Source organism: Patiria miniata, unplaced genomic scaffold (genome assembly GCF_015706575.1).
Source record: "Patiria miniata isolate m_02_andy unplaced genomic scaffold, ASM1570657v1 HiC_scaffold_29, whole genome shotgun sequence".
Taxonomy (NCBI): domain Eukaryota; kingdom Metazoa; phylum Echinodermata; class Asteroidea; order Valvatida; family Asterinidae; genus Patiria; species Patiria miniata.
In genome coordinates, this window is record NW_024037068.1 from 23,599,080 (window position 1) to 23,620,652 (window position 21,573).

Below are 21,573 nucleotides of genomic sequence, written 5' to 3' on the forward strand. Positions count from 1 at the left end.
TTCGGAAGTCCACACACAGTGAATGTAATGCTTGTCCACATACACACACACCCATGGTCACACCGTCGATCGTGGACGTCCTATTGTTCCTCTTTTGTTTGTACTAACTTGTTAGGAAGACTCCTATATGTTTTGTACACGACCCCAATCGTGGACGTATGCTGGGAATCGTGGACGATGTTGTTCTCTTTTGTTCACTGGTATTTTTCGTCCACGGTTTGAATAGATGGACACGCCCACACAGACAAATATCCAAAAGCCAGGTAAAACACAATAAAACTTTCATCACAAGAAATCAAAAGACAGGAGAACGTTGTTTCTACGGTAAGGGATGTGAATGACTCACGGACCATCCCTGATCTACCATTAAGATGTGGGAGGTTCATTTAGTTTCGTGAAATATTAAATATTCCTAATACCTTCTAAAAACTTAATTACAACTATTAAGAAAATAATATCTGCACGGTTGGATTCTTGATTACTATAATATTTACTTTAACCATAACTATTTTTGTTTAAACACTCAACGTTGCCAAACAAAACATATACATGTAATTACAAATACGAAAACCACACACAACAGCTAATTCCTCCGTACTTAATTTTAATTAAAATTACAAACTGTCATTATCTCCCAATCGTCATAAAAGGCAATTCTATCCCTATGTGCGTTACTTTAAAAGCTGTGAATAGTTCTAGATTCATTAATTCCTTTAGTTGATTTTTATCTTCTGTTGCCTGCGGTTGTGGGACGCCAGCCAAAGAATACCCTTGCAGCCTAGTAGCAACACACCAAGCACACCGAACAAAATGGCGAACAGGGAAACGTACACGTCCAGCAGGTGGTACTGGATCCAGCTGAGGTCGGCCGCACGAGGGCGCAAGTACTCCCCGCCGTACTTGCCCACTTGGGCGATCCAGTGAGCTGCCTTCTCGGACGGAATGACTGGATCGTCGCGGAGCAGGCGTGAGATGTGCTGCGCCCTCTCGCGATATCTGTAGAGGAATACATATGGTAGAACGTAAATGCCAAAAAAAAAAAATAATGCACAAACTGGTGGTCCGGCAGATAAAGATCTATCCCAATGTGTATCAGTTTTTTTCTACGCAATTTTCCTTTTGTGTGTGTGCAGGAGCCGTTGACAAACGACGCCGCTGTCGGCCCAATTATCGGGACTCAATTTGGGACACCATTTACGTATGCTTATTGGGCCCTTGTCCTCCAAGTACGCGTACGATACCTGCTCCGGGTTAGCTTGATGAATTTCTCATGGTGTTTTTTCCTCATTATGTGTTGAAATGGCCAACACAAAGTCATTTCACTCTATCAGAGAGACATCATACTCTGCTTTCAACAGATAAAAACCTATTGTTTGGTGAGACCGTCATGTTACGGAACAGCCTTGGTACTTCCAAATGCACAACCAGGGTGACCGTAAGGTCGTGGCCAAATTCTGCTAAACGCAATTCAAAAATCTGTCAGATTCATCAAAAATCTGCCTAATTCCCCAGAATCACTCGAAATACAATATAAACACTTAAAATCACTTTCAGATGTTGAAGTATTGCCTTATTTAAGGTTCAAGTAACATTATAATCAACCTATAGTCACATAAAGATGTTATGGAAATGCGTACATTTCAGGTAAATGCCGGATTGCTTCACGATGGACAAAGTCCGGCTCCCAGTGAACCTCAGCACCTATGCCAGCCAACCTGTTCCATTATGCAAGGGTTTGTTGAAAAGATTGACAGAAGCGTTTTTAAACAAATGTACCATTTTTTTTCAAATTTGAAATGTTTTCCTGTCAAATATTCATTTTTGCAGAATTCTGCCAGAAATCTGCCAAATTCCAATTATTCAAATTTTCTGTCAAAGTCGTTTTTTAAACACAAAATGTGTCAAAGTTAGCCGAAAATCGGCTAAAACGGTCACCGTGTGCACAACATATGCTACAGTGGGGTCTACACGTTTCCCTTGCTTGACTGCTTCTTATGACAGTAGTGTGCCAGGCATGGGAAAATTGCAACGCGGCAATTAAAAAAACACAGCAGGGGTCATTCGACTTAAACAAACTCTACAACAGATGAAGTTGGAAGAGAGACTATAGTATTTTCATTTATATTTGCAACGAAAACTAAGGAACGGCACTAACTGCGGCACACTTGATAACACACACATTTTACGAACCTTGGATCGGTGATGACGCTGGTGACCGTGTCGTAGAGGGCGTCCTCTGTCAACGTGGTGATGTCCAACTGCAGAGCCATCCCCTTAGCGACTGCTCGCTCCATGTTGTCGAAGTGGTCACCGAAGAGGGGTATACCGACCATGGGTAGGCCGTACCAAGCCGCCTCGTACATGCCGTTCCGACCACCGTGGCTCAACAGCGCCTTGGTGTTCCTATGAGCTGAGAATGTTAAGGGCAAAAACATGTAAAGATACTACATGTATAATGGTATAAATGCGGAGTAGGGTGTTTTTAAGGTCTTCCTCCATTCTAATTGTATGTTAATCCATGACAAGGAAGCTTCAAATTGCATCGAACGATCCTATATCGTTTGTTCTCGATACTTTATGTGGTGGTTCAAAAGCCCGGAAGAGGGTGCTATTAATGCAAATGACAATGGGTTTCCTTCGAAGTGGCCGAGTGAAACAAATCAGTACCACACCTTTGGCTAAATCGTTCGGGTTCCAGGAGTGTTATATTAGCATATGAAATGATTCTACTTTAAATCTAGAGATGTTGCTGGTACCAGGACTTTGCCTTAGAAACCATGACGCTGGCACAGATAGAATTGATAGCTCTTTTTTAACATTATGATAATTGTCATGACGACCGCGACAAACCAGTTTTGATAGGTAATATTCGGGGAAAAAACTGTAGAGTTTAGGCACTCTCCTGAAGACGGTCAGAGCATACTGACTCCTAGGAACGTCGAGTTTATACCTCTGGTTCTTTTCAGAACCATTCTATTCGTTGAGAGATCATTCCCACGATCACGTACATTTCTTCCTCTTTTTGTGGATGACAGAAGTGATGGTCCTGAATAATTTTATTAAACGTGAGCGAAATTAATTGCTGAATTATACCAAAATGTGACCGAGTGTAGTACGCATAGATTTAAGGATTTGGGTCTTCGGATGAACAAGGCCGGCAGCGCAGTGATGGTTGAACGCGCCCGTAGGTGCTCCTTCTCACTTTGTGATAAGTGCGGTGTAAACGGAGACTACATGGCCTTTTAATTGTATCACGTGAATATGGCACTTTCAGCAGAAACCCACCCATTATCTTCTGCTGGGCCATCCATTGTACAACCTTTGTGTTGTTCCCGATATGCAAATGCGTAACGCTGCCAGGGAACTGCCAGATGACGCGCTGCTTCAGCTTGGCCAATCCGTTGGCAAACTTTTGGGCCTGCGCAGTTTCCATCTCGTTCACGTGACTGCCAAGCGTAAACAGGACGACGCCCTCGTCAGCGGCATCAAGGAATTCCTGCTGGTCCTTCGGTATCTAAGTGACAGAAGAAATACACCTGTGTGTGGTGGTTATCATTTAAGGACTAATCGGGTGATAGTAAGGTACTGAAGAAAAAAAAAAAAAAAAAAAAAAAAAAGAGAGATGAAAAGAACCATCTTAAGGCTTTAATGACCTGTCCATAGGCGCAGCTTTTATTAATGCAATTCATACCAATCGATACACACAATGTTCAGAGACCAGATAGGAAAAGCAGTGTCAGTTAAATAACGTAAACTGTTGCTTTGAAAATTAATATGTTGGGCATACATTAAAGGGAATGTACAACATTTGCTTTTGCTGGAATTTTCAGAAACAAATGGATTTGGAGGATTAGTATGTTAAAGAAAATATTGTTAAACTGACTTGTTTCACGTTTTGGACTAAAAACCAAGAAAACCTATCATGTTCTTGTAGTCTGGTTCCCTTACCCCACTTAAGATGAAACGGAGCAAATAATTCACTTTGGGGAATTGTAAGGTCAGAGAATCAGCCTAGCAGGCTTGTACCCCCTCATAGGTGTGTAATCAATTGCAAAGAAAAGTCAGAAAAACTAAATATGAAAAATTAGGAACAGTTGTTGGGAAAAAAGCCAGTTTTCTCTAACACTGGTCGGCCGACCAGCGTTGGAAAAATACAGATTTTGTTCAAAATGTCAGCACACCAGGAGCCACGATTTTAAAGGATGCTTTAGAATGACAGTCCCTAACAATTCAGTAAGGTATTTCCTGATAATTTGATCATTTCGTTTTTTGATGTTTGCAAATGTTGTATCTTCCCTTTAAGAGCTGAAAATTAGGCTTGTGCAGTTAGCTGCTAACCTAGGTTTAAATTTATAATTGGGTATTTCTACGCAAAGCATGGACCACCTGCTTTTAGCCCATTGGTGCCGTACAACCTAAAGTCGTCCGAATGACAACTTCAAAGTCTCTGTTAATCGACCACATCTTTTTTTGCGGGATGGGGTGGTTGCTCTTACCATTTCGTCGGTAGAGAGACCCAGCATGGGCGAGGCAAGCATCACAGTGTTGGGCTGCAAGGGTCGGGAGAACTCCAGCCCAAATTTCCCGTAGAACAGCCAGAGCTGAGCCTGGGCCAACATCTCCGGCATCCGCTTCTCCGGGCTCAGGTTGTACTTTCGCTGGAGATCCTCAAACTTCCAAAGCGCGACTCGCCTGGCCAGACCGTTGACGACGTAGCGACAGGTGTTTATGATGCGCTGCGGCAGGTTCATCGTGTCGGTTAGACCTGCCTGGCGCTCGGGTATGTAGGCTGGATGGTTTGGAATGCCATACCTACCAGGAAAAGAAGACTGAAACTATTTACTAAAGACGTACAATATTATTTTGCAATGCCGTATCGAGATCTTTTCTGGTGGTATTACCGTACTGATGGAAACATACGCATGTCGGGCGTCTGCACAGAGCGCGTTCAGCGCGCCCATCATTATACCCGTCCGCGGCTACCCCCTCCCTTCTTTGCCTCTCCCTTCTCCGTTTTCCGTCTTTGTCCGGGTCTCGTTCTTTAAATCTTCTGGTTTCGGTTGGTCTCTGTTCCAAGTCTCTACTACCTCACTTTTAAAGGCAAGACTCGGAATCTGCGTGATTACATGCGAAGTAAATATTTCTGTAGAAATTAAGTCTGCTTGCCAAATTCAAAGGGGTCACGTTTTGTTGAGTATCCGCGCCAGTGTACATTAGATATTATGTGGGATATTAATTTCTCCAGTATGAAGGGACAACTTTAAATGGTAAGGCTAGCGATCTTGACTACCCGATCACTGACACTTCATTGATCTTACAACAAAATCATTACATCGTGTGGTGTGTTGGGTAGGCAGGGCATCGACGTGTTTGGTGGGAAGAAATATGACCAATTATATATTCCGATCTAATACACTAAAAGAAGGTTTGCTTGAACATACCAACTTCCTTTTGTCGGGATGAGGTTTTCACTGACCAAGACAAATTTGATTCCCAGAGTCTCTGCTAGCAGCGGCTGGCAATCAGACAAATCGTCCCCGATCAGCAGATCGAAGCTCTCTTCTCTCAGCGCCTGGATCGTCGCGTTGTCCCCCAGCAGGCTATCGCACTCGCTCCATAGAAAGTTGAACCACGCGCGGCGACCCTGACTATCCGCGGAGTACCTCAGCCTCAGGAAGAATTTCGTCGCGTTCACCACGCCTCTCAGCTCCCCACGCAGAGCATGTCGAGACAGCCCTCGCGCGTTCCGTTTGTGGTCCTCCGCCGTGTACAGTGACCGGTGCACGGCAAACTTGAACATGTCAGCCCCGCTGGCGTTCCGCCATTTTGTGCAGCTGTCGCTAAGGAGGAAGGTGACGTCATGTCCTTTCCTGACGAGAGCTTCGGCAATCTTGGTGTTGGTCAGGTGATGGCTGCCGTCGTCTGAGGCGGTGTAGTAGAGAAGCTTCAGTCGGTTCTGCTGGACCGTCGGTGTCGACTCGCTTTGCCAAGCGAAGAGAAACAGAACCAGCGGCATGGACAATCGAAGAAACATCTTGTCGTCAAAATAAAGCTTTGTGTAAAAAGCCGAAGGCTTGTTTTTCAATAACAATAATTTCCCTCAATTTGCCAGCATTGTCTTCCGAATATTGCAAGTTAGAGGCAGAGTGCGTTACACGTTCTTGTATGTGAACAAAAGTGAAGTAATTGCAATACAGATAGTTTTTACGATTTTTACAGATAGCATTTCACAACGACAGTCCAAACAGAGAAAGTGGAAATGTTTCCTTTCGTGTTGCAACCGCTATCGATCATTACTCAGCCCAGTACACATCTTTCCACTCACCCAAACACGCATTTTTAAAACATCAGCGTCAACATAAGTTTCCACTTGATGGTTTTATTGAAAGTCGTAAACGCAAAGAAAACACTTTTTTTCCGTACGTGTTTATACTCTACTCGTAAACTCTTTGATGCGTGATGAAAAACCTCTCACTGAAACGAACAGAAATCATGACGGACAGCAATGTATCAGGTTGTCAACATAAAAAATCACAGCGGCGACGCCCGTGAGCCGTCTGATGTTTAAGCCAATAAAATAGATGAGATTTTTTTTTTCTATGTAACGGCTGGAGCGAAGTGGGGATAGGGCGAAGTGGGGAGGGGGCGAAGGGGGGGATGGGGCGAAGGGGGGATGGGGCGAAGTGGAAATGGGGCGAAGTGGAAATGGGGCGAAGTGTCCGACATCCATGTGCTGGTCGCTGCGGGTCAGCTAGTGTCGTCTTTACACCTGCCAAAGAGCGCTGATGACCGTTTATCAATTTTACGAAAATGCAGAATTCTCCAAGCATTTTGGATAGTCCCCCCTCCCTGGCCACTTGCAATACACCTACGTCATGCGCACATTGAAGTGTTTACGTTATGTTCATGGTTACAGAAAGCTTGCCCATTAGAACCCAAGGGAAAAAAAGAGAACACAATAAGCGTCCATGGATGTGGCGATAGAGGCGATGAAGTCAATGATTCCCACAACCTCGGGAAATGAGGCATCCACACAATCACGGCATTGAGAATTATCAAGATATCAAATTTTCTTTCCAATATCCCTTTTTTTCAACGACATTAATAAAGCAAAATTATAGTCTATGGATTATTCAAATCCAAAAAAAAAATGTTTTAACAGTGAATTTTTTTTTTACAATGATAATTTAGTGCCTAAACCAGTAATACACTAACTAGCAGTTAAAATACAATAATTGCTTTTTTTAATATCAATTACTGGCTTTCTATCATTAAGAGTTGGGAGGTTCGTTTAGTTTCGTGCAATCGCAGGCTATGTGTTGTTATTCATTTAAAAGCTATAATTAAGAAAAGAATAGCTTCACTGTTGGATTTTTGATTACCATCATTTTTACATGAATCAATATTTTTGTAAAATACTAAACTTTGCTAAAACAAAACGATAAATAATACAATTTAAAAAAAAAACCCAGATATTACCCATACTTCACTTCAAATAGAATTTAAAAGTGTGCTGATCTCCAAATCGGCTTATCAGACAATTGTGATGCGATCCAGCCAAATTTGTCGTTTGTCGCCCTGGTCAATTTTGTTTTACAGCTTTGAAAAGAGCACAATCTCATCATAACTACGGTGAAAACCGCATGCTGGTACCATATGTAGTTCAAAAATTATGGAAGTCGGAACAACAAAAGATTCGATGAACTGATGTGATGAAGTGGCCCTATTTTGGCCTGAATCTCTAAATGAAAATCCCAACGAATGAATAGCTTGATCGCATCACAATTATTATATCCTTCTGGGAATTAGTATATCCTTTTGTGCATTAGTATAGGCGCTCTGTATCGTTTTACCTTAAATACTTCCTCTAGTTAACTTTTATCTTCTGTTGCCTGCAGTTGCAACACGCCAACCACATAAACCCCTTGCAGCCTAGTAGCAATACACCAAGCACGCCGAACAAAATGGCGGCCAGGGAGACGTACACGTCCAGCAGGTGGTACTGGATCCAGCTGAGGTCGGCCGCACGAGGGCGCAAGTGTTCCCCGCCGTACTTGCCCACGTGGGCGATCCAGTGGGCTGCCTTCTCGGACGGGATGACTGGATCGTCGCGGAGCAGGCGCGAGATGTGTTGCGTCCTCTCGCGATATCTATACAAGTAGAGGAAAACGTGTGAAGAAGACGAATGAAACAAACATTAAATATGGACAGAGTGCGCTGGACATGTAGGTAGATCTCTATTTTTATGACTGATTTTGATACCTTGATCCCTCTCTGTATGGCGATTGTCCTCTGTGATAAGTCAATGCCATGATGATCGACAGAGGGCGTTATACAGCCCAGCTGTCATGTGGATGGAGCAGCCAGAGGCTTTCGTGCTCTCGAAATCAGCAATGAAAGGAATCTTCCAGTTTCAAAGCTTGTCAGAAATTCACCACCAATGTGTATCTACTAGCTTTTGGCAAACGAGAATACGCCCTCAATACCGTTAGATAATAGGCCTACATAAACCTACTTCTGATTTCTCGTGATGTTCGTTTTCTCACCAAGTTATACGTATTGAAATGAGCAATACGAAGTCGTAGCACTTCTTATGGGTGCCAGGGATGAGGCAATAAGGGCATGATAGGAAAGGAGACGACACATTACATAGGGTCATTAAACTTGTAGAAAATTTACAAGATCTGAAGTTGGAAGAGTTGTATTATCATGTTGTTTATAATTGCAAGTAAATTCCGGCACCGGACTAAAATGGCGGCGCACTTTGACGAGGCGCTGATGTTACGAACCTTGGGTCTTCAATAACGCGGGTAACCGTGTCGTAGAGGGCGTCTTCTGTCAACGTGGTGATGTCCAACTGCAGAGCCATCCCCTTAGCGACTGCCCGCTCCATGTTGTCGAAGTGGTCACCGAAGAGGGGTATACCGACCATGGGTAGGCCGTACCAAGCCGCCTCGTACATGCCGCACCGGCCACCGTGATTCAACAGCGCCTTGGTGTTCCGATGATCTGAGGGGAAATAAATGATAATGGTATAATTGTGCAGCAGGTTGTTTTTTATTGAGGTCTTTTTCCTAGCTAATCGTATGTTAATCCAAGACAAGGAAGTTTCAATGTACACATAGATTCCTCGAACGATCCATATAATTATTCTCAATTCATGATGCAGTGATTCAAGGCCCGGTAGAGGGCACTATTAACGTGAATATCATTGTCCTTCCTAAGAATATGCACATACCCTGACATTCCTTGAAATACTTTTAGCCCACTGATTCTGGTGCCCCGGGTATATTATATGCGCATATGAAAGGATTTTAGCTATTTAACTCTGGTGAGTTTGTAGGTACCAGACCACAATGGAAAGCGCCCTCTGACATCAGGATAATGGAGACCATTGGAAGTGGTACGGGTAACCTCTGAATAATTAGCTGGTTATATCATTACTTTTTTGCGGTAGGTTCACCTAACCCAAATGATATATACATCATATTTTTGTGTAAAATGTACATTGCCCGCAGTGTGCCCGATAAAATATCCAAGCAAAACGATGAATTGTTTTCCCGAACTGAATCAGTGTGAGAGGATATACAATTCTCAGTATACATGTAAATTATTAAAGTTCCTTTATTGGGAGTTCACTAAAGCTGATGTCATTTCACTTTCAGGGTTGGTTTTCATTTCGCCGACTCATTTTAGCATCCGATGAACACGGCAGCGCGGTGGTGATTAAACGCGCCAATAGGGTGTTTTTTTTTTTATCATGTTCTGAAAAGTGCGGTCTAAACCTAGACAGCATTTCATTTCATTTCATTTCATTTATTTTTTATCGAACTCTCGCGGTCAAAATACCGAATTGCGGTTCAATGTACAAAGATTAAAAGTTATCACTTATATAAAAACACCATTAAAACATTATTAATTAAAATTACACACACACAAATTTTGACCAAAAAGATGAACAATACATTTAAAAGCATACTTAACATTAAAATCACATTAACATTTTCAGATTGTGAAAACAAGAAAAAGAAAGAAAAAAAAACAAACGGCACTATACAATAATAAAAAAAAAATGGTCCAGCCTTTTTCAAAATCCAACCGGCAGTTGAAATTTAGGGGTGGTATATATCCTAGAGAGTTTTTTTTTTATATAATTTGTTAATTTTTGGAATTTTTTTTTTTTTTTTCCGTGTTTGTTTAGGTAATGTGATTATTATAAAACTGTTGACAATCAAGTGCGCATACATGCGTTTAGTTGTTTTGTAAGGTACGGGACAGTACTTTTGGAGTACCTTTCCACCTTTATTTTAGGTTCAATGAACTGTCGTCTTTGTCTTAGTTCCATGGCATGAACTCTACTGTTTAGGGGGAACCAACTCTTAAAACGATCAGAAGCAACACAAGATTTGGCAAATTGTAAACAAAGATCTTCCCTCCTGTTAGCCAAGGTTTTCATACTAAATCTAGACAATGCATGATCATAAGTGGAGTGATCCTGATCTAAGATTATCTTAAATGCCCGTTTTTGGATTGCTTCAATATATGATGTTTGATTTGATGTAAGACCAGAGTGCCACACAGGGGCAGCGTATTCTAAGACAGGACGAACATAAGTAGTAAATATTGTTACAAGATCGTTTCTGGGAACACCAAACCTTTTTAAACGGCTAAGGATGTGGAGGCGTCTACTACTTTTAGAGATCATTTCTTGGACCTGGGTGCTCCATTTAAGGTCACTCTGAATCCAAACTCCTAACAACTTTGTTTGTGCTACAACATCAACTATGTTATCACCAATCTTTAAAGAAGGTGGGTCGGGGGGATTTTTCCCAAAGTGAAATTGCATAGTTTTACACTTAGATGGATTAAGCGTAAGTTTGTTAGCCTGAGACCAGTGAAACAAATCATCCATGTTATTTTGCATAAAAGAATGGCTATTGACTGATCTGATCTCACCTAAGCTGAGGTCATCGACATATTTCCATTTGTGACCAACGGAGTCAGCGCAGGCGTCTTCAATGGTGGCCAAAAAAATAATTGGACCAAGTTTTATCCCTTGAGGAACTCCACATGTAAGGTGTTCCCAATCAGAAATGGCTGATTGATAACGAACCCTCTGACGCCTGCACGAAAGAAAGCTAATGATCCATGGAACAATTTCAGATCTAACTCCAAGGGAGATCAGTTTAGTCACAGCATGGTCTTAAATATCAGCTTTATATAGCACGTTCAGCAGAAACCCACCCAGTATCTTCTGTTGAAGCATCCACTGCACAACCTTCGTGTTGTTCCCGATATGCAAATGCGCCAGACTGCCAGGGAACTGCCACATGACGCGCTGCTTCAGCTTGGCCAATCCGTTGGCAAACATCTGGGCCTGCGCAGTTTCCATCTCGTTCACGTGACTGCCGAGCGTAAACAGGACGACGCCCTCATCAGCGGCATCGAGGAATTCCTGCTGGTCTTTCGGTATCTAAGTCACCAAGAAATAGACGTGGTAGTGATCATTCAAGGAGTAACATCTAAAATGCTCCATTGAGTGTTCTGAAGGCACTGGAAAATGAAATAAATGAATGAAATAAGAACGTCCGTACCTCTTGACCCCTCTGCATCCGCAACTTCCAATCAATGGTAGACAATGTATATCATCTACTCTTGCTTTGCAATTATGCTGCGCATCATATAGAGCTGAATATTGGACCGGTACCTTCAGCTTACAACCCTTTGCTGAGTGACAATAAAAATATACTGAGCAGCACGATGGCAGAGTTTCATTCAAAACACTTGCATTGTTCAAATTTGTTAGGTGCTTCTATGTCTCGCTTGGTCCACCTACTGTTTTTAGCAGATCGGTGCTGTACAAGCAACCCAAAGTATTCCAGACATCAACGACAAAGGTTTTTGTCAATGTCTGTCTAAACCGAGTATTTTTTTAGGAGGAGGGGTGGCGGGAGGCTCTCACCTTTTTGTCGGAAGAGAGACCAAGCATAGGTGAGGCAAGCATCACAGTGTTGGGCTGCAAGGGTCGGGCGAACTCCAGCCCAAAGTCCCCATAGAACAGCCAGAGCTGAGCCTGGGCCAGCATCTCCGGCATCCGCTTCTCCGGGCTCAGGTTGTACTTCCTCTGCAGATCCTCATACTTCCAAAGCACGGCTCGCCTTGCCAGACCGTTGATGACGTAACGACAGGTGTTTAGGATGCGCTGCGGCAGGTTCATCGTGTCTGTTAGACCGGCCTGGCGCTCGGGAATGTAGGCTGGGTGGTTTGGAATGCCGTACCTATCAAGGAAAGGATGAGGAATCTTCAGAAACAACAAGAAGGCATATACATAATAGTTTGAGGGGGTCCTGCGCTGGAGTTGTCATGGGAGTTTTACGGGACTGATCAATAAAAGCACAAGCGCGCAAGTGTGTAGGTCCTATTATTGCCTGCAATCGGGACCCTCTATTTTCCCTCTTTTGTTTGTACTTTAACTTTTTATGAAGACCTCCCATATGTTTTTGCACGATTTTAAATTGGGGACTTTCGGGAATTTGGGACCCTTATGTCCTCTATTGTTCAATGTCCCCTATTGAGTGCAGAAACAAACTTGCGCGGGCAGGGCGAGGCGCGTTTAGAGTGTTGACTGGATACACCGCTACCGCAATTCATTCTTTGCCTCTCCATTGCCCCCTTGTTGAGGTCGCAATGCCATCGAATATTTTCCTCCTGAACACGTCATAACGACACATTCACTTGAGGCAGTTCATTAGATTTGACAAAAAAAGGTTTCTGGAAATGAAGCCTTATGTGAACAACCATTGTAGGTCCAAGCTCAAAACCAGGTTATTACCGTGCCCGATGCATGATTTCGGTCTAAAACCAATGGTTTGTCTCAGTCTAAGACATCAGGGTCTCCTTGTCTCAGTCCCGGTCTTGGTCTCAATCTGAGACCATTGGGTCTTGGTGTTGACCTCAGTCTCGGATCTGCAGGCCTCAGTCTCAGTCTTGTACCACAACGTCTCGGTCTTGATTTGAGGCCAGTCTAAGACATCCTAGTCACGGCCCTGGTCTCTTTCTTCGTCTCAAGCTTCCACGTTTCTCGTTCTCGGTCTCTACCTCAAAGTTTTCGGTCTTGGTTTCAAACCTATAAGACTCTTTGTCTCAGTCCAAGTCTGGACCTCAAAGGCTCGGTCTTTGTTTGGACCTCAAAGTCTCAATGTTTGACCAGAAGATTTCAGTCAAGGTCTTAGACCAATTATCTATTCAATGCAAGGACATTATTTTAAAACAAGTTAGCCTTTACATACCAGCTTCCTTTTGTAGGAATGATGGACTGGCCGACTAGGACAAACTTGATTCCCAGAATCTCCGCTAGCATCGGCTGGCAATCGGACAATTCGTCCCCGATCAGCAGGTCGAAGCTCTCCTTTCTCAGTGCACGGATCGTCGCGTTGTCCCCAAGAAGGCTGTCGCATTCGTTCGTGTGGAAATCGAACAACCACTTGTTAGTCTTTGCGTTTGAAAAAAACCTCTGCCGTATAGAGTACATAAAAGTTTTGACAAATCCCCGCAGCTCTCCGGTAAGACCAAGACGGGAGATCTCTCGGATATTCTGCTCCCGTTCCTCAACCGTGTACCGCGACCGGTGCACGGCGAACTTGAACATTTCAGCCCCACTGACGTTTCGCCATTTTGTGCAGCTGTCGCTAAGGAGGAAGGTGACGTCATGTCCTTTCCTGACGAGAGCCTCTGCGACCTTGGTGTTGAGCAGGTGATGGCTGCCGTCGTCTGAGGCGGTGTAGTAGAGAAGCTTCAGTTGCGTCTGTTGGACCGTCAGTGTGGACTCGCATTGTCCACCGAGTAAAAATATAACTAGCAGAATAACTAGCTGGTGAATCGTTATGCCGGGACTCGTCATTGCGTCATGCAGATGATATTATTCTGTAACGAAAAAGGGACATTTTGGGAATTGATATGAGATCTGGCCGCCTGAAAGGATTATGGCAATGTTCTACAGACGGTTGTATGAGGAACGTAGGACAACCACGCTGGACTTACTCTTCTGGTCGGTTGGCTAACGGACAAGTAACCTCATTCTGAGCATTTACGGCGACGTTTACCAAATTACCCATAAAGAATGTGCTGATGTTTTTAGTCTAAACTAGTTTCACTAGTTTCACAAGTTGGACTTGTCTAACTGTCTAACTGTCTAAGGGTTCACCGTGAAGAGGATGGTTGAATGAATGTTTACATTGAAGCACTTTCCTATAATGAAACCTTACAAGGGGTTTCCGGAACCGTGATCTTTTCGTCATTTAAATGTACTGTGTTGGTTTGATGAAGTCATCACAGTTAACCGCAAAGTGACCATTTGTTCAATATCGAACTTTTTTGGGGCTACAGCGTATATTACATAGGGGAAGCTTCCTCATAAAGAATTTAAAAATCTGGAGCAAACAGAGACTAACGAAGCGCCCTTCGCAAAATTAGTCACAAACAGTTACCGGTACTGAAACGCAGATGGGTATTAAAAGTCTATTTTAAATTTCCATTATTATATTTAATATCCTATGCCTGGTTTGTGGAGGCGTGTTATTTTGTACGATTACGCACCGTTCTGTATATTTACGACCAAATGACAATGGTTTTATTTTAGGCAAACTTTAGCTACCCGCACAATTGATAGGAACGGGTAGGATACATTGGATTCAACATATTCTTATTTGTGTTGATTGCATCAGGTGCAATAACCTGTCGCATTCTGCGTGAAAAAAATGCCGGTCCTTATCGCTGGTTGCGTTTCAAGTTACTGGTCACCGTAATTATACATGTTCAAATGCTTCAGCTTGAAACTTTGTTTGTTGTTATACAAGGTGAGTAAAAAAAAAAACGAAACCCAAATGTCGGGACCATAGTCTTAGTGAAGTTCTACATGTAGCAGTTTCAAAATCTAGGAAAAGAAAGCCCAATTCATAACCGTTCTTTTTTTAGTATAAGAATCATTCAAATCATCCATGTACTTTTCAAGTTACGAAATGTTAAACACAACTACCGCTTTAAAGTTCTGTCCACGGACCACAAAAAGGTACGTGTAATTTTAGAAAAAAATAATTGCCACACATCCCTATGTGATTCGTTTTCGTTTTGCTGAAAGAACGCACACCTTTTTGGTGATCTGTGGACAGAACTTTAAAACGGTGGTTGTGTTTAAAATTCCGTAATTTAAAAAGTACATGAATGATTTGAATTATTCTAATACTAAAAGTAAGCTTATGCAATGGGCTTTTATATCCTAGATTTTGAAAGTGCTAAATGCAGAACTTTACTAAGAAAATGGTCCCGACATTTGGGTTTCGTTTTTTTGTACTCACTCTGTAGTACGTACATTCTTATGCATTTCACATAACCATACTGATCATTTATATATCTAACCAACAGAATATTGTCTTTAAAATTTAATGTCAGCATTTGACGTTTTGATGTTCTTTTTTAAGAATTAACATAAACTGTGCTTTGCAAACGATCACTGCGCTGGTAAGAACAAAAAGGAAGTTTGTAATTGTTTGTAAACTAAAAGGTAATTTTCTGTATGTATTTAGTTAAAGCCCAAACGTCTTGAATCGAGAGGGAAGTAGTAATCTGGATCTGGTGTTATTTTTTGTATGGCTTTACTTTGAAAAATGTCATATCGCCATGGAAACAAATCAAATCTTTCAAATGAACATTTTCCTGCGATGTATCTATTAATCTGCATAAAACTGCAAAAATTAAATTAAATTTAATATATAAATTATTTGAAATGTTTAATTGTAAATAAGACACATTAAAACTCCTGAACCCCAAATGGAGATTGGTTGTTCCAGAAAGATGAGTATTTAGCTTGAGTTCGAGTAACGCAAGTCCATGAATAAAACAAAAGCCACTACGCCCAATTCACTATAAATTGTTATATTGTGTGGTTATATACTGTAATTTCATTGGCCTAGAACAGCCACATGTCAAGTTTATATAAAAAACAAAATGCATATCGCATTGCGTTCATTGCGCGCGTTTTGCGTGTACAACTTGCCTGGGCGCTCGAGACTGAGAACTGCAACCGCTAAGCCTCATGCCTAGTCTGAACATCACCCGTTATCCAGGGAGCCATCTTCTGTCTAACGTCTGATATGTCAAAGCATGCAGATTTATGCAAGCCGCGCGCCAGCCAATCGGAGTCGACTTTACTATATCGTGACGTCATTTCATCCCAAAATCAGCACTAACGCTGTAATTGGTCAATTCGAATGCAGCGTTTTGTAATACAACAACAGCCGGGACCGCATTCGCGTAACATGATACCGAGCGCCGCGATTGGTCAATTCGAATGCAGCGTTATGTAATACAACAACAGCCGGGAGCGCATTCGCGTAACATGATACCGAGCGCCTCGCGGTGACATTTTTTATTTAAATCCTTGTCTATGACGCGCAACGGGTGAATGACCGAAGACCCGATAGACCTATAGAAAGCGCCTGCTGATTGGTCAAAATCTAGGAAGTCTAGAGGCGGGGTCTTGCCTAATTAATCAGCAAATCTGTTCGCGCATAATAGACCACGGCATTCGCCCTGGTCTATTACATAGACTACCTCATGCCCGGTGTCATATGAAAATCCGACTCCTTTTCCCTTTTATTGGCTAATCCTTCTCAAGTCACTCTCCTATATATGCCTATAAATAGGCATATTATTATTTACGCATGCGCAGTACTACGAGTTCGTATTTCATGGAGTCGGATATTCACGCTACACCGGCAGGAAAGCCTGCAGTTATTACAGATTAGATCGCAGTGATTTAATTTTATTTCTCGCACAGTAAGTTACAACCATTGATTTTTTTTAGTTATTGGCAAGATGTAACAAAACGAGTGTTGACTGATGTTATGTGTGATATTCCGTTGTTAACACCCAAGGGGAGCATACTAGCACCCGAGATGAACTACAAGGGCTTTGTAATAACAGTGGCAGTGGCAGAGGGTCAGTTATGATCAGAGGGTCAGGGGTTCGAATCCAGCTGCTAGCTATACGTCGCAAGCCACTCCATCCTCAATTGCCTCACTCCACCCAGGAGTACAAATGGGTACCGGCATTAGCATCCAGTCCAGGGGTAATAGAAATATTCTCAGTCGTTTCATGCCAATGAAACCGGAGATAAACGCTGGCCTGATGATGGGCCATATTGGCTCGGGACAGACTTTACTTAGTATAAGTATGAGATGTTTCCATGGGTATGGATGAGACGTTGCAATCAACGCATTAAAAGAGCAAAGGCCTATCGATGAATGAGCATTTCCAATAATGAATGATGACGTTAGTTATTCGGTGAAATTCAGAAAATTTATTATTGTGTCCCTTTTTTTAATACATGTAATAGTTTCCCCATCCTATTTCTCAAGTTGTCTATTCTAACAGATTTAATTCCATTCATAAGCGTGCGATTAAAACATTTCGTGCAAACAAATCCCGTTTAGTTTGTTGGTTTTCAGTTTAGCCCCCAACATGCAAATTTGACAGAAGTATTCATTTTCAACAGCATTTGCATATTGCTAATCGCCGCTTGTATTTGTGACATGAAAATCAGTTTCGTTTCAAACAACCCCTACATTTTCGTTGTCTCTTTGTAGGTTAATGTTCACAAACTGCGTTGTCACTTGTCTTTTTTTTTTTTAAATATAATATCAAACTATTCATTATAAATTACTGCGATGATAATGTACACGAATCATGAATACACAAATGGAGGTCTTCTTACCGTTTTGTAGCTAAATTCCTAACGTCCGCAGCTAGCTTGGCGTGGTTCAGCTCATCCGTACACCAACTGGACGAAAGCCGAAGGAAGTGCAGGCTCCTTACACTTGTAAAGGCCTATGTAGCAATCACTTTGGCATAAATTAAGGCGTTGTTAATGTTATGTAAGTAATAAAGAACAGGAACCAGCCGATAACAGCTCGTAAAATAGGTCCCCCAAATAACTGTAATACAATGCCTGTACCTCCTACTACCAGCACAAGTAATTACGATTCTTGGTTGACAAGCAAGCAAATCTGTACAATACGAATGAGTCCAATATTTACAAGAATCGCAAAAAAAGTTGATTATTGTTTACCGGGTTACTACAAATATGATATGGAAATCAAATTGGCATTTATAAATTTCTGATTACTAATCGGGAACAACAAACATCAATGAACTTCATAAACAAACAACAGACAGGATTATATACATGAGAGTGGACTGACACAAGAACTTCACTAACAAGGGAGGATGACAGATACACAGAACGGACACGCTATCAATCATGCTCCGTATGGTTATAGTGCTAAAAGATTAGACTTTACACCAAGTGAATACAGTTGTCTCCATGTCAATCAGGGTGCAACCTTGTATTAACATTTCCATAGACACTAGTGCTAAATGCCCATACTTCAAAATTCTTTTTAAAATACTCAGAACTCTCACATGTATTTAAGCTGCACATAAAATTGATGATCAACATGTCATCTTTCATTTTCTTTTCATTTTTTTGGTGGGTTGACTATTGTCTTTTCAAGATATTCTCACACAAACAAGACGACCCCTATTTTCCTCAAAGCGGAAAAGTAGCTATCTTGAAAAACGATCCCTCCACAACCTGGCAAAAAAGAGCCATTTTCGAGCCCAATTGCATCCAAAATGCTCAGAGTTGGAAGCCCCAAGTCCGGGCCAGAGGTTCGTTGCCATATCACTTAATTCCCTCATTTTATGGCTATCGGAACTCTCTAATATAGAATATTTTGAGGGTATAACTTTTATTCATGAGCTCGGTGGATGAGTTTTGGCCTATTTACCGGTGTGCACCCATCAGTCCAGGAGGCGAAGGGGGCTGGTGAGTTTATCTGTGACCAGCAATGTACAGTTGCCCATTTCGGAACGATGGTGTCTTTCCAGCCACGTATGCGTTGTGCATCACCTCCTTTAAGCCCGCCGCTGCACACGAGTGCTACGTGCTGAGCAAAAAGTAATTCGAGGCCGTTTGCTCAGCACGTAACTCACCGTTTACAGTGAGTTTTTGCTGAGTTTTGTTACCTCGCAAGGCCGTGAGGCAAATATCTATCCTGTTTGATTTCTTTGGCTTCGCTAGGCGAAAAACTCAACCGTGTGCGGTCAACCTGAGCTACGTGCTAACCTAATGTAATGTAGTCGCGTAATTTAAAAAAACATAGGGACAAGGCCAGCAGGTTTTAGAAGATTTGCACTAACATTTCCTAGAATCAAGTGTACAGAGTGCGTGATTTCATTGGCTAGTTAATCTTTTTAGTTCAGCACGTACCTCAGGTTGACCGCACACAGTGGGTTTCTCGCCTCGCGGGGCGAAATAAATCAAACAGGGTAGATATTTGCCTCACGGCCACGCGACGCAAAAACAGCAAAAATTCGCTGCTCACGAGGATATTTTGTGAGCTACATGCTGAACGGCTTCGAATGACTTTTTGCTCAGCACTTAGCTCTCGTGTGCGGCGGGATAACAGTTTTTTTTGTTTTGGCGAGGTCAACCACTCTTTGTGTAGAGCGCCCTCTTTCGAAAGAAAAACACATTTGGCTTCAATTCGGCTTATATTTTTCGTGCTAGAAACATACTACGTTGTTTTGGTTATAGTATTACTATTATTATTATCACTGTTTGAGGATTTTTCTCGATCTTCAACAGATTTGTGCTATATATCACGACCAATCCCTAGACGAAATTTCAATTCAATACAACAGGTGTATCAAGTTGAATTATCGTCCGGCCAGCAAGTGCGGTGTTTTTGTTTGGATTGTAATTTGCGCTCTTCACACACAACCAGTGCTAATTTGTCTACCTAGTCCCGGCCAAATCTAGCAATCCACGATCTTTAACTATAATTTTTTCCCCTATAAAAATTGCGGACAGCTCTATAAATCCACGAAAGTGCCAATTCAAGTTTTCCCCAATTCGCGGACAACTTCTGAAAAACCCACGTTCTTGAATTCAAAACCCTGCCAGCGAGTAGCAATTTGTCCTCCTAATCGCAGACAAGTCTAGAAATCCACGTTCTTGAACTCAAATTGTATTTTCCGCGCTGAACGTACTACATAAATTTGCAAAATATTAGAAACAGTGCGTATATACAGAAATATTTTTGTGTGCTTATTTCACCAAATTCACATGTGAATTATCTGCAACTCAGTTATGTTGATGTGAAATGCGTGATTAATGAGCCGAGTTTCCTGAGCCGCTTACGTACGTCCCCGTACCCGCACTATTTCTAATGGGCCGTAATATAGAGATATATTAGAGTGCGAGTACGACATACGTAGGCGGCTCGCAAGAACCATGGCTGGTTTTTTACAACGCCCGAATAAATCCCGGTCATCTGATTGATGGGTCGTTGATCAAATGCCATTGAGTTATCCGTCCCAACACAGATTCTGTTCTACGGTAAATTAAGTTCCATTGCACAGTCACGCGATTGGTGGCTCTGACCAATAGATGACGAGGATTTATTAACTGTGTTTGTATAAAACAAAACAAAAAATAATTTGTTCACATTTCGTGTTATGCATAGAATACACGTGCAATCTCATGAAATTATTTTTACCATTTATACACTCGTAAACATTCAATATTTGTATACTATCGCCATGTGAAGTTATTGCACCAAGTTTATGGATGTACATTTTAAACTTTGGATGTAAAATGAAAATTGCCCATGGTATTTCACATAATGTCAAAGGATGATTTAACAAGCAGGTTTTTTTTCTGAGCCGCTTACGCATTCGTACGCGTACTATTGCAAATGTTCCTTATTAATAACCGCGGTGACGCGGGCCCGTTTGAGCATCTTCTGCGGAAAATGATATTGGCAGCGCCGACGAAAAACCCCCAAAACACCACGACTGTCTAGCGAATTGTCCTCAGGTCTAGACTAAGACGACGTCGAGGACATAAACGATAATGGAATTTGATTGAATGCAGTTTTCAATGCTTTTGTCAATGCACTGTCATTTATTTTCTCTAGACAAAACATGAATAGTTATAGACTTTTGAAAGTCATGTGCCGAACGATTTTAGCTATTTTTGCACTATTTCTCTAATATGCATAGAGCCCAGTTTGGATCTTATATAACGCTGTTTTGAGCTATAAAAAGTTACATTAGAGGCAACATTACAAATTATATCGCAGAAAGGTACTACATTTTCTTCATAAAATACTCCATGTATTATTATTAAAATAAAATAATATCAATTTTTAAATAAGTGGACTAAGCCATATACGCCAATGGAAATTATTAATTACAAAACAACGTTTTGTTTAAGAGAATCTTAACTGATCAAAAATGGAAGTTTTTTTGGGAATACTGCTCTACAAAATATTTACATTATTTGCAGGACAAATCGGCCTCGAAGATTCTTCAAAGTGTGAAGTAAAATAAATTTACTCCTTTGGATCATTCTCTCTTGCATAGCGACGTTGAAAACATTCAGCAGCCAGAACACAGCAGTCCGTAAGAAAATAATCTACCAAGTCAAAACCTCAGTATCAATATTCACCC

General features: G+C 41.8%; 2 protein-coding genes across 2 annotated transcripts; both read right to left on the minus strand.

Moving 5' to 3' along the window:
- Window positions 1–126: 126 nt before the first annotated feature.
- On the minus strand, window positions 127–6,662 carry LOC119735455 (2-hydroxyacylsphingosine 1-beta-galactosyltransferase-like). Its single transcript, XM_038209154.1, has 5 exons — window positions 5,442–6,662; window positions 4,497–4,812; window positions 3,286–3,514; window positions 2,191–2,410; window positions 127–996 (listed from the first exon to the last, which is right to left on the minus strand). The coding sequence occupies exons 1-5, from the start codon at window positions 6,032–6,034 to the stop codon at window positions 714–716; spliced, it is 1,641 nt and encodes a 546-aa protein (XP_038065082.1). The 5' UTR covers window positions 6,035–6,662; the 3' UTR covers window positions 127–713.
- A 333-nt stretch (window positions 6,663–6,995) lies between these two features.
- Window positions 6,996–17,881, minus strand: LOC119735454 (2-hydroxyacylsphingosine 1-beta-galactosyltransferase-like). Its single transcript, XM_038209153.1, has 6 exons — window positions 17,771–17,881; window positions 13,290–13,923; window positions 11,963–12,278; window positions 11,245–11,473; window positions 8,790–9,009; window positions 6,996–8,150 (listed from the first exon to the last, which is right to left on the minus strand). The coding sequence occupies exons 2-6, from the start codon at window positions 13,898–13,900 to the stop codon at window positions 7,868–7,870; spliced, it is 1,659 nt and encodes a 552-aa protein (XP_038065081.1). The 5' UTR covers window positions 13,901–13,923; window positions 17,771–17,881; the 3' UTR covers window positions 6,996–7,867.
- Window positions 17,882–21,573: the final 3,692 nt, after the last annotated feature.